General features: G+C 43.6%; 1 protein-coding gene across 2 annotated transcripts in view; it reads right to left on the minus strand.

Moving 5' to 3' along the window:
• SPOCK1 (SPARC (osteonectin), cwcv and kazal like domains proteoglycan 1) overlaps positions 1-13,584 on the minus strand; it is a 499,775-nt gene that overhangs the window by 172,055 nt on the left and 314,136 nt on the right. The window contains exon 1 of one of the 2 annotated variants that reach the window (XM_025432471.3): positions 6,542-6,572. The exons of the other annotated variant lie outside the window; for it this stretch is intronic. Within the exon in view, the coding sequence (XP_025288256.1) occupies positions 6,542-6,557 (16 nt within the window). The 5' untranslated portion in view covers positions 6,558-6,572. Of the gene's footprint in view, positions 1-6,541; positions 6,573-13,584 lie in introns of those variants that run through there. 2 annotated transcript variants of the gene reach the window in all.

The following is a 13,584-nucleotide window of genomic DNA, read 5'->3' on the forward strand; positions in this document are numbered from 1 at the left end:
ATTTATGGATTCTAAATTTTATATATATTTTTAAAAGAATTTTATCTCCCATTCAATAGGTTGCCTGAATTTGAGATGACACCGTTAAAGGCAACCTACAAAATGGGACAAGACACTTGCAAATGCTATATCCAATAAGGACTTGATATCTAAAATATATGAAGAACTCATATCACTCAATAACAAAAACAACCATACAATTCATGAAAAATTAGGCAGAGGACCTGAATAGACATTTTTCTGAAGATGATATAGAGATGGCCAAGAAGCATATGAAAAGAGGCTCAGGGAAATGCAAATCAAAACTACTATGAGATATTACCTTACATCTGTCACAATGGCTACTATCAAAACAAACAAGTGTTGGCAAGGAAGTGGAGAAAAGGAAACCATCACGTACTGTTGGTAGTAATATGAACTGGTACACTCACTGTGGAAAACAGTATGGCGGTTCCTCAAAAAATTAAAAATAGAACTATTATATGAACCATCAATTCCACTTCTGGATAATTATCAAAACAAAATAAAAAAATAATTTAAAAAGATATACTCAACCCTATGTTCATTGCAGCATTATCTCCAAGGTCCTAAATATGGAAACAATTTAAGTGGTCATCTATGGATGCGTGGGTAAAGAAGAGATGGTGTACACACACACACACACACACACACACACACACACAGTGGAATATTACTCAGCCACAGAAAGGAATTAAATCTTGCCATTAGCATCAACATGGATAGGCCCAGACAGTATAGGCTAAGTGAATTAAATCAGAAAAAGACAACAACCACATGATTTTTTTTACTTATATATGAGATCTAAAAAGCAAAACAAATGAACAAACCAGAAACAGGCTCATAAATACACAGGACAAACTGGTGGTTGTCAGAGGGGAGAAAGATGAGAGGAGAAGCAAAATAGGAAGGGAACTAAGAAGAGTACTAATCTCCATTTATAAAACAAGTTGTGAGGATGAAAAGTATAGCATAGGGAATGTAGTCAATAATTCTATAATAACTTTGTGTAGTGACAAATGGTAACTAGATCTATGAGGTGATCATTTCATAATGTCTAAAAATACTGAATTCTGAAATATAATATTGTATGTCAGTTATAACTCAGTAAAATAAGAGCTTCATGACTTTGTCTTCCATAATCTGTCTTCAAACTTCCCTTCCAGAAGTTGGCTCATATTCTCAGTCTGTATCCTCCTCATCCTCCAAGGTTTACCCCACCTTCAGTTACACTGGACAACTCACCAACTCTTCTTTTGCTTTTATGCACTCAGAGCCCAGACTTTGTATCCAATACAATGAACCATTCCACTCTTTTATATTTTTTAAGATTTTATTTATTTGAGAGAGAGAGAAAGAGAGCAAGCACAAGTGAGGGGAAGAGGCAGAGGGAGAGGAAGAAGCAGGCTCCCTGTTGAGCAGGGAGCCCAACTTGAGGCTTGCTCTCAGGATCCTGGGATCATGCCCTGAGCTGAAGGCAGACACTTAACTGACTGAGCCACCCAGGTGCCCCATGAACCATTCCAGTATCGTAACTGCCTTATGAGACCAATATTACCTCCACTTGACAGATAAGAAAGAAATTTAAAACTAACCGAAGTTAGTTTTATATAACTAGTATATAACAAAGATGAGCTGTGACTCTAAGTCTGTTGTAATCCAGTAGAAGCTTCAGGAGACCAGAGTGAGTGTCTATCCAGACTACTGCATGCCCCTCACCTAAGTGGCATCTGGAATATCATAGGGCTTAATAAAAATTGAGCACATGCATGAATGGCCCCCAGCCCATGGACCTACTCACAACTCTCTCTTGCTCTGTGAAGCTAAGAATGAAGTCTGGCTCATCATTTTGGAACCCCAAGTTCCCTGGCATGTGTCTGCTATAAGGAACATGCTCAGTTAATGCTGAATAAACTATCTATGAAGAGTATCTTTGGATGAATATTATAGGCTGGAATTTCTAGGTCACAAAGATCCAGAACCAGAAGAGCCCTTGGACATTGCCTCAAGACCCACAAGTTTATATTTAACATAGGGAAGACTTTAACCCCTCAATTCAGTAGACATTTATGAAATGACTTTTATGTGTCAAGCTGATTATTCAGAGATGGGCAAGACACAAGTCCTTGCTCTTAAAGGAACCAACATTTTAGTAGAGGGATAATAGTAAAGGAAGGGAGGGAAGGGGAAAGAGAAGGAATAGCAAGAAAAAGAAGGAAGAGAGAAGAGGTGGAAACAATGGATACTTAGAAATGCTAAGCAGGTCATTTTAAAAGAGTGATGCAATAGAGAGCTCCTGAGTAGCCACACTGGATTAAGTAATCAGGCAAGACCTCTCAGAGGAGGTGACATTAAATCATGATCTGACAAGAAGGAACCAGACTTTAGAGGATCAGGTGAGGAACATTACAGAAAAAGGACTGTAAAGGCCCCAAGGTAGCAAGAGATCCTGGAGTGCTGGATAAAGAGACAGGTCTTGAGAGGTCATATGGCTTTTTTTTTCAAGGACATACAGCTAGAATAGGACCAGGACTTAACTTAAGAAAGACCAAGTCTCAGCTACGTATCCTGAGAGCAGTGAGTCCTAAGATATGAGACACGTTGAGACCTAACAGAGGTGCATAGGCAACCACCTGCTGGCCTCACTCCAGACCTGGACTCACTTTCACTATGGCCTTGCCCAAACAGGCCCAGGGCTCTACTTCGACACTGGGGTCTTGAGAAGTCATCACTCAGGTTCCAAAGCTAAAGATGAATAGGGGGATCCCTGGGTGGTGCAGCGGTTTAGCGCCTGCCTTTGGCCCGGGGCGCGATCCTGGAGACTCGGGATCAAATCCCACATCGGGCTCCCAGTGCGCGGAGCCTGCTTCTCCCTCTACCTATGTCTCTGTCCCTCTCTCTCTCTCTGTGTGACTATCATAAATAAATTTAAAAAAAAAGACACATTTAAAGATGAATAGGCCAGAGAGAACCGAGATTTAGGGCTTTCTGGACACCATCTTTGCTCATAAGAGCCAATGACCAATATACATGATATGAATTATATGGTAAAATTAAAGAAACATGAACTTTGTGCTCTAGCCAGATCCAGTTTCACACATGAGCTCAGCTGCTTGGATGCTGTGTGATTCTGGGCGAGTTATACCGCCTCTTTGAGCCATAAAGGGGAGTAGTTATGTCTCTCTTACACGATGGTTGAGAGCACTGATGAGGCAGTATGCCTGATGCTGAACATTGATCTTGGCAAGTCTTCAGTCAATGTTAGTTTCAACTCTTTCTCCTGTGATTCCCGTTAAACATTCCTTAAAGATCCACTAGTCCAAACTGAACCTCTTTTCTTCTCCAGATTTCTCTACCAGGTCATCTTTATGGCAAAATACAACCTTGAAACCATCTTGCCTCCAGTATCTATTTCCCCAGAGACTCCAGTTAGCCTCCTCTGTTGCTGGCATGGCTCTGCCCTCCACTGTAAGCCCTCCAGGGAATCTGCACAAAGCTTCACTGACCCAGGAGGCTCCGTCCCACCCTCAACCCCTCAGGGAAGTTTTGCTGCAAACCAATATACCGAGCACCCTGTAAATTTTTTCTCCTCCTTTCACCAGGGTGAAAGAAGAAAAAAATGAAATAAAGGAGGGCCCCTTGTCAGCCAGTACTCCTTCCCTATGCAAATGTGTAACAGAGATTGTTGGCCTCAGATCACCCCACTGGCTGGGACTAGAGCAGCCATCAGGCCTTTTGTGATCCTGAAATAGCTAATGAGGGGATGTGTTTCTGTGTAATCCAAACACTATCCATTTCATGCCCAACCGTTTTTTAAACGGGCAACAAATCTCCCTGGTGTGTATTCCTTCCTCTGACAAACAGAAACTCTGTCTGGTCTCTTTGTGGGCCCCTCCAATCAACAAGGGCAAGAGGCCCTTGATGCTGATTCAAAGCCACCAGCACAAAGGCAGACCCATGGGGCATCTCCCTCCCTCCACCCTTCCCTTTCTCCTGAAAACTTCCCTTCACTGGAGGCCATCACCAAACCCAGGATTGAGAACACAGACTGATGAAGGAGCCCATTGATTTTTAACTCATTTCTAAATTACAAGTTGCCAACATTTCAGACTAAGTTCACTACTGTTTCAGGCAATGGCCTGAACAGATATAATATGACAAAGCTTCAGAGATAGGATAGAAATTCCCAGGACTACAAAGTAGGGTACCTCAGGAGTCCAATCATGGGGCAGCAGAAGTGCCTCTGCAGCCTGAGACGTAGGGAGGGGCTGTGGCTGAACAACTCACACGTGTTACTGCAAAAATGTAGTGACCCATTGGATGTGGTCTGAGGTGCTCAGAGGGCATCCTTTATTATTATTTTTTAATAAATATTTTATTTATTTATTCATGAGAGACAGATAGAGAGAGAGAGAGAGAGAGAGAGAGAGAGAGGCAGAGACACAGGCAGAGGGAGAGGCAGGCTCCATGCAGGGAGCCTGACATGGGATTTGATTCAGGGTCTCCAGGATCACCCCCTGGGTGGAAGGCAGTGCTAAACCGCTAAACCACCCAGGCTGCCCGAGGGCATCCTTTATCATGCGCTTCCAGGGTCATGAATATCATCTCAGCCCATCCTGTCCCCACCAAGAGGTGGCACAGACATCTCCTAGGGAACAATTCCTTATGGGAACACATCTCCTTAGCAACCAATCCCCTCCCCTGTGGCTTTCAAAATGGAAATCAATAGGTCATGGACATGAAAATAGGTAAGTTACAGAGATCAAAGTCCAGCACAAGAAATACAGCCAATACTACTGCAGACACTGTACGGTGACAAAGGGTGACTACACTTGTCATGGTGAGCTTGGAGTACAGAATCATCGAATCACTCTGTTGTACCCCTGAAACTAATATAATATTGCATGTCAATTATATTTCAATAATAATAAAAAATCATAAGAGAACAGGGTTGACTCTACAGTAGATGAATTTCCAATGATTCATCTATTCATTAAGCATAGACCTTCACTGAGTCCTACTCCATGGCAGTCATCATTGTGGGTACTAAATAAAATAAGCCAGTCTCTATACTTTGGCAATGATAGCCCTTGAGAGCCACCAGGTACCCACCCCATCTAGATCTCCTGGAATCCAGAGGCAACCTTATCCCAATCACCCCACAGGTGTGCTTTGACCGGCCGATGGGCTTTTACAGTTTTAAGTTGCTAGCAGTAAAAAAAAAAAAAAAAAAAAAAAAAGAATGAAAGAATGAAAGAAAGAAAGAAAGAAAAAGAAAGAAAGAAAGGAAAGGAAAGGAAAGGAAAGGAAAGGAAAGGAAAGGAAAGGAAAGGAAAGGAAAGGAAAGGAAAGGAAAGGAAAGGAAAGAAAAAATCATACAAAGATCCAGCATACATTTCTGGTTTAATTTTAATTGAAAGATGTAGCCACACCTGGGCTCACATTCCTACATGGATACCTGCTTTTCCCCCAGCATCTTCTGCATCCCTCTCTGCTCTGTGCTTTGCTTCCTCTCTTCCTAACTCCATCTCCCCCATGTTCATTGGCTGCCTGGCCCTGAAGGCACTGGCATGTGTACCACCCATAGAGCTCCCAAGAATTTATCTTTTCTTCACAAAATAAATAAATAACTGCACCATTCATATTCTCTGTTTCTTTCACTTAGCAAATACTCTCAAGACAATTAGAATAGAATGTTCCAGAAGGGTTAGTTTTCTTGAGTTTAAAAGCAGTTCCCAGTCCACAGTATTTCAGTGTTTGGCAAACAAAACAACATGATAACTATTTTTTTTTTTTTTTTAGCTTTAACAGCCTGTCTAATTATTCTTCCTTTGAATTTTCACATCTGCATAATTAACTTAGCGATCCTCTGCCCTGGAGAATTTCCCCCTCTTAACAGGCTTTACTCTGCTTTTTTTCTTTGAGTCTTGTCTATGCTGAACATCAATCTTAGTGTGATCAGATCCCAGAGGTGTCTCTGTGATGGGGATGGTGGAGGGACAACAAAGGGACCTCCCCCGGCCTAGTATTTTCCCCAGAGCTGGACTTTCTCCCTCATGTATGCCAAAGCGGCACAGGAGGATGTCTCCCACACAGCTTCCCAATCTGCAGAGGTTTCTGCTCATCACTTGGTCTGCAACCAACATCTTCTCAACATCCTAGCCCACAGACATTCCATTTCCTGAGTACTCATGTCAGAAATCATAGGAATGAGCAAATTCCTTTGTATGAAAGGTTGTTAACCAGGGTTCTGTGGATAAACTTCAGAGGATCTAAAACTATATCTAAATTTTTATGTGCACTTTTAGTGATGTCAAGGATCCAGAGTGAATGTTTACCTTGAATCCTTCAGTCCCTTTGCTAGTAGTACCCCATTTCCCTACATGGAATCTCTCTCCCCACTGTGCACAGGCTAGGCAGGACAGTGGGTTGAGAATGCCACTTCCCACTAAAAAGACCTGGGGGATCGATGCCCAGTGATCCCTCCTCCTCTTCCAACCCTTGTGCATTCAATCCCACTGACCTTCCTGAGACCGCATCGTGAAGAGGAGGCTCCAGGGAAGAGAGGCATTATTAGCCTGTGTCTGCTGCTGCCTAGCTGCCTAGGGCTCTCTTAGTCCCAGTTCCAAGCCAGGATTTCCACTCCAGCTCTCAAAGCTTCTGGGACCTCGGCATAGCCTGTCCATAGTATGTGAGTCAGGTTCTCTTGCCAGATTACTCTTAAGTGAATTCATGGCATCTAGAAAACATCACAGGAGTCTGTGGTTGGAAACCTTGAAGGCAGTGAACAGTCCTGAATGAAGCCAATTAACACATTGAGCCATCACTGTTCTGAAGGCTCTGAGTAACTGGTGTCAAGGGACCATTGTCAACATCACAGCCTGCAGAAAGCTGCTCCCTGGACATGAATGTTGTGCATAGCCCTGAAATGTGGGTATTGAGATTTACACAGAACACTCCTGTGAAGGTCAGTGGTGAGGGGATGTCGGCTGTGCCATAGAAGGGTAGGAGTCTTGGGGCCTTGTGATGAGGAAGAGCCAATGGAAAGAGGATAGCTTGGGCTCTGAGAAGACTCCCAAGCAAACCTCATCCTTCTCAGGATGGCTAGGGGATAACCTGGTCTAGGGGCATCAGTGACCAGTACCCCCAGGGTCTCAGTCAGAGGAGGCAAATCACCACCTTATTATGGCATCTCCATGCTTCCTGAGGAAAAGGTAGCTCTATCACCTCCCAGATTAATAGGCAGAGTTCCAGGCACATGAAAAGACTGGTGTGCCTCTTAGTCCTACGATCAAATTCTCAGCCCAGAATCAGATCCAACTGGAATCAAGTGTCCATCTGGACCCAATCAGCTAGGGCCTGAGGTAAAAATTCTCATCTCAGAAAGCAAACATGGCTACCAGGAGAATACCCATAGGACTTTCTCCTTTTTTGAGTAGAGATAAATGTTTCTAGAGAATGGGTAGTTTTGAGTTGGGAAGATACCTCCAAGGACATCAACCTTAGGAATTACATGAGGGGAGAAAAAAGGTTTTACAAATGGGATCACCTCTGTATTGAAGAGTCCAAGCCACTGGAATAAGTACCACAGAGTTGACACTTGATGTCAAGTGTATGCTGTCTCACCAATTTCCAAATGCAGCTAATTAGGATCATAAGCAACCTCCAGATGCTTGAGACAAAGGGCATCACAGTGTCCCGTGTTCTTCTGGAGCCTCAAAACTCCCTCTCCAAGTAAGGCTGACCTCCTATCCTGTCAGCCTGAGCTCATACTTATATTTCTTTGGGTTCCAATGGCAATTAATACTTATGCTGTAGAAGTATTATTGCTTTCATCTACAAATTTAGTTATGATTTCTATTTCTACCACCTTTTCCTTGTGTTGCCTACCAAATCGTGAGCTGTGTCTTATATTTTTACTTCTCTCAGAGCATCCAGTATCATACGTCTGTTGACAAAACATTATCAACAAGTTTATAGTAAACACATTGTTTATAATATCCTGGCACCACTGAAAATGTTTTTTTCTTCCCCTCCAAACTGCTTTTGTATTCAAGAATCTCTAGGATGTGCCTACATCTAAGATGTGAGCAAGATGGAAGATTTTAAAAACCTATCTTTTTTCATCAAGTATTCAGAGCCACCACTACCCAATTTCCATGATGTAAGAATAAGATCCAATAGCTGTCACAGTCTGAGTAAGATCTAAGAGTTGTCATTCCCTATTTGCATCTTTGGTGGTATATTATACATGGTATTATCTCAGTGTGAATCCAGGTCTCCAGTGCAATATTTGGGCTAGCTTTGTATTTTCACTTTCAAGCTGATAAGGTAGTGGTTTTCTTTTTCTTTCTCCTATCCCTAGGGAAAAAGAAACCTCTGATCAATATACTATTCCCACTTGCTTTCGTCTCCTAAGAAAACCTACTGTCTGCTTACAGTGTCATCTAAAGTAATGCTAAGGAACAATTTTTTATGTTTAGATCAGGGGTGATCTGCACACACACACCCCTTTTCAGGAGACATGTGGCAATGTCTGGAGAAAATGCACTTCTTACAACTGGTGAGCAGGGGTGGGGGCAATGATACTATTGGCTTTTAGTAGGTAGAGGTCAGAAATGGTGTCAAACATTTTACAATACACAGGACAGCCCCTCACAACAGAGAATTATCTGGTCTGAAATGTCAATAGTTCCAAGGTACAGATACCCTAACTTAGATATATAAAGTGTGTTCATTTCTACATGAAGGATGAGAAGTGAGCCTAGCTAGAATTGGAGGCCTAAGAATAAGGAAGCAGGAACGGAGGTTGTGCTCCTAGAGAACCTCCAGAGAGCACATCTATGCCATGGCAACATTGGGAGGTGTTCCAGAAAGCATATAAACCAATTTCCTCATGATATTGTAGAGGAAATGAAGTCCAGAGAGGAGAGCCCAACTTGTCCAACGCCCCTGGGCAAGCCAGCTGCAGAGCCGAAATGAGAACCCCAGTCTCATGTTCTCAGCCCAGAAATCCATCTGCTCCAACACACTGGTCCAATGGAAAGGAGGAAAGGGGATACGGCTCCAAATGCACCACTGGCCTTGAAATTCACTAAGAGAGATGGGAGGGAGGGAGATACCTTTCTGATCCATGAAGAAATCAGATGCACATTCTAGAGACTTGAAGGCAAGGGATTTCTTCCACAACAGATATGCATTTAGGACCTACTATACGCCAGGCATTGGTTCAGGTGCTGGAAATACACCAATGAATGGGAGAGACAAAGTGCCTGTGACTTCACCTCTGGTAATACATTGCAAGAGTGGCAGGCTTAGCCACCAGGAAAAGGGAGAGAAAACCTAAGACCAAACCTAAGACCAAAGCAAAAGTAAGCCGAGTCCCCTAATATCTCCTCCAGGGCTCAAAGAGCTATATAAGAAGGCAAACTTCCTAAGTACCTTTAAAAAGGATGATGCAACATTTTGCTTCAGGCTCTAAACCTTTCATAGGTCACTACGCATTGCATTACCTCCTCATTACCTAGGAATGTGTTCCTAGGTAATGCAATAGTAGTGCTAATCCTAACAGCCAATATTTCCTGGGCATGGGTTTGTGTGCAGGATACTGCATTGTGCACTTAGACACATCATCTCATTAAATCCTAACAACCCTGGGATGTAGGTATCATTACCCCGATTTATAGATGCAGATACCAGGGTTCAATGATGCAAAGTACCTAGTCCAAGGTCATAGGGCTAGAGGAACTCAGCCACTGAGACCTAAGATCTTAAGGACTAGGCTGGAGGGTATCAAGACTTCCTAAGCTTTCAGAGCTAAGACCTGCCAGTCAGCATGGCTACCATGTGACTCTCAACTTCCTGTTCCTCTACCACAGCCCAAGTGGCATGCCTGCAGTTCATTCATAAGGTCATATAGCAAACAATCAACTACTTTCATTAATATATATTATATTTCTTTCTGTTCAATGTGGCTTCTCGGAAAATTTAAACTGTCAGCAGGCCATATATTTCGAACTCATGCAGTTCACACAGAACATAAAAAGCCACCCTGGCAGGAGGACCACCTTGTTTGAAATGTAAATGTTCGTATGCTGTTAAACCCTGAAAAGCAGGGAGGTTATATGAAGTATTCATTTGCACTTTTGAATACCATCAGGCAAAACAGATTGCTTGCTGCCCCATAAATTTTCACCACTAGATTAAATTTTGTTAATGGGACTAAGAACATCTAAAATAACCCATTTTTCTATGTGAATATTGGATCCAAGTCATTAGTTCTCTACCAGATTAAGTTTGAGTTTTTTGGGTTTTTTTTAGTTCTGCCAAGAATCCCATCAAATGGCTATCCACCTCGCCACATAACCACTGTGGTTGGAAGGTCCACACACAGAGCAGCAGAGTCAGGACAACACAGGACTGAAGACAAGAAGCTGACCAAATCTGCTGAGTCTCTGAACACTTTGTGGATAAATGCTTGAGAATCTCATTCAGCCAACCTTTAGAGAATATCCACTATACTTCTGAAACTGTAAGTGCTTTCAAACGAGTTGTCTTTTTTAAACCTCACCAGAAATCTGGGAAGTAAGAGTTACTTCTCCCATCTCATTAATCACAAAAAAGTAAAGCTCAGAGAAGTTCAATTATCTCCCTGGGGCACACAGCTTAGGACATGGCCCAGCCAAGATTCAAATCTACTGTTCCAAATCCAAGCTCTTGTTCTCTCTCTCCTTTCGCTGGTTTCCCCCTTATACCAATCACTTAAGAGAGGCAGCCATACATACAATACAGCCCTGGCTTCGAGGAGCTCATGAGTTTATAGAAAAAGAGATGTACCCGTACAACTCCAGAAGTTCACATTTAAAGAAGACTTACCACGTGCCATGTGTTGGACTATATTCTCTGCAAACATTAGCTACCAGCAACCAAATAAAGGAGGTGTTGCTATGGACTGAATTGTGTTCCCCTCCAAATTCATATGTTGAAACCCTAACACAGTATGATGGTGTTTGGAGATCAGGTCTTTGGGAGGTAGTGTTACAAGAGGCTAGGAGAGTGGGGACCTCCCAGTGAGGTTAGTACCCTTTTAAGAAGAAACACTAGAGAAAGTGCTTACTTGCTTGCTCTCTGTGTGCATGGAAGCAAGACCACGTGAAGACAGGGTGAGAAAGCGGCATCTGCAAGGCATGAAGAGGACCAACCACGGCTGGCATCCTGGTCTCTGACTTCTGGCCTCCAGAACTGAGGTCAAATCAATTTCTGTTGTCTAAGCCCCCTGGCCCCTGGTAGAGTTTATTAGGGAAGCCCAAGCTGACTACTACTGGTGCTATTACCATTAGCATTTTGAAACTAAGGAAACTAAAGTTCTGGGGGCACCTGGGTGGCTCAGTGGTTGAGTGTCTGCCTTTGGATCAGGTCATGATCCTGGGGTCCTGGGATCGAGTCCTTCATCGAGTTCCCAGAGCCTGCTTCTCCCTCTGCTTGTGTCTCTGCTTCTCTGTGTTTCTCATGAATGAATAAAATATTTTTAAAAAGGAAGAAAGAAAAGAAAAAAAAAAAACTAAACTTCAGAGAGCCTGTGCATATCCCCTAAGTGCGCAAAGGAGAAAGCTCCAGTTGGGTTCTCGTGTGTGTGGCCACAAGGCCCTTCCTACCCGCACCCCCCCACCATGGACTCTAGCACTGACCGCCATGTGCGCAGTGAACCCAGGCATGAGACTGTCTGCATAGCAGGCATGTTACTGCCTGTGTTCTAGGGACCCATGGGATGGGGGCATCCCCTGGAGTGAGCAGGGAAAACCCACAATGGAACTCAGAGAGGAGCAGGCCTCAATCTTCCTCAGACCTCATGGGCCCCAACATCTGCATACCAGCCAGCAGTGCTCCCACGCTCTGCTCCTTCCCTGGACTAGCCCATGTCTGAATTCCTTCTTGTCTCTGGGCAGCCTCACATGGGGCTTACATTCAATTCCACAAGCCTGACACAGCACACGGCCATTGATCTACCATTTTGACTTCTCTTTCTCCTTGACCGTGAGCTCCTCCAGGGCAGAGAATGGATCTTCCTTGTTCCTCTGCTTCCTGTAACTCCCACTGGGCCTGCGACAGACCAGCCACTCTAGAAAAGCTTGCTGAACAGAACTGGGAAGAAACGTCCTTGCGACCACCACGCGGAAGGGTGGGTGACACTCTGTGCTACATGATGTGAAGGCTCAAAGTCTAGCTCCTAGTGGGTGCTCGGTCAATGCATGCTGAATAAAGGACCTTCTACTCATCAGTTTTAAGCCACAGACAGAGATCTGGGTTAAGACAGCTTCAACTTACTCTAGGATCAAAACCACCATCATAAAAACTTAAAAATGACACAAAGTAAGAAAATGAAGACGAGAGAGAAAAATCCCATGCTGGCACATAGTAGGCATTCACCAGCACTCCCTTGCCTGCTAAACTCATCGGCTAACAATTCCAACAAAGGGAAACTCATGCTAGAGTCTGAAGTGCCATTCATACGTGAAAGGACAACATGACAACCGCCGTACCTTGCTAGTAAACACATGTTATCTGTGTGCCTCCAATTATAAAGGTTACCGCAACTTAAAAATCCATTAGGAGTACCCGAGCAGCTGTTCTGGGGCACTGTGCGTGCCTCACATATTAACTCACCGTGGACAATCTGCCTGCCTGGCCAGCAAGTGGCCTGAGCATCTGGCCTTCGAATTGTAAGTTCTCATACTTCACTTCTTAAAAAAAAAAAAAGCTTTTGCAAGGAATTTAGTGGTGAAGCACTCAAACCCTTCCCACCACAGAATGCATCCCTAGCCCTCAACATTGATCCATGATGTTTCTAAATTTTCCAAATGGGTAAGAAAAAACAAACTAGCATTGCACCAACTTCCAAAAACATGGTCAGACTGGCTCTCTAACGTAGCCCATAGAAAGTACCCAATCCTGCAAGCTGATTTATGTGAAACCACTGATAGTTTGCTGTGCCCTTCCATTCATTGTGATGCCTCGTGATGGCAGGATAATGAGGATTTGGAAAACAAGACTCCATTAATAGATAGGGCGTGATATGGTGAGGGGAATGGTAACAGTACTGCCAAGCAATCTCAGTTGCCATGTAGAAAAACCAATTATCCAGAGGCCCCTCTCCCCTGCAGGAGGACGAGCCCTCTGTGCATCAATATTTCATGCACTGTCATCTGTGCATTATTTAATAAAGCAATTGAGGGATGAGTTTATTTTATTTTTCAACCTTTCAACCAGAGACCGAGGCCTCCAGTACACAGTGCTGGAACTCAGCTGGCAATCAGAGAGATGTATTTGCTGGTTTTTTGAGGCCACGGGGCTGTTTCTAGTCTTAACTACACATTCCCAGTATCTAATACACACTCCCTACCCCAGGGACACCCAATCACCATCTGTTCCTGCTGACAGAAGTGAACTCACTTCAGAATCCAATAAACAGTGATGCAATCAATCACCAGATCACCAGACGGTTAGTGAGTGCCACAGTAGGGGAGATGAAGTATATGAACCGGGATCCCTGTCCTCATGGAACCTGGA

The sequence above is a fragment of the Canis lupus genome, chromosome 11, assembly GCF_003254725.2.
Source record: "Canis lupus dingo isolate Sandy chromosome 11, ASM325472v2, whole genome shotgun sequence".
Taxonomy (NCBI): domain Eukaryota; kingdom Metazoa; phylum Chordata; class Mammalia; order Carnivora; family Canidae; genus Canis; species Canis lupus.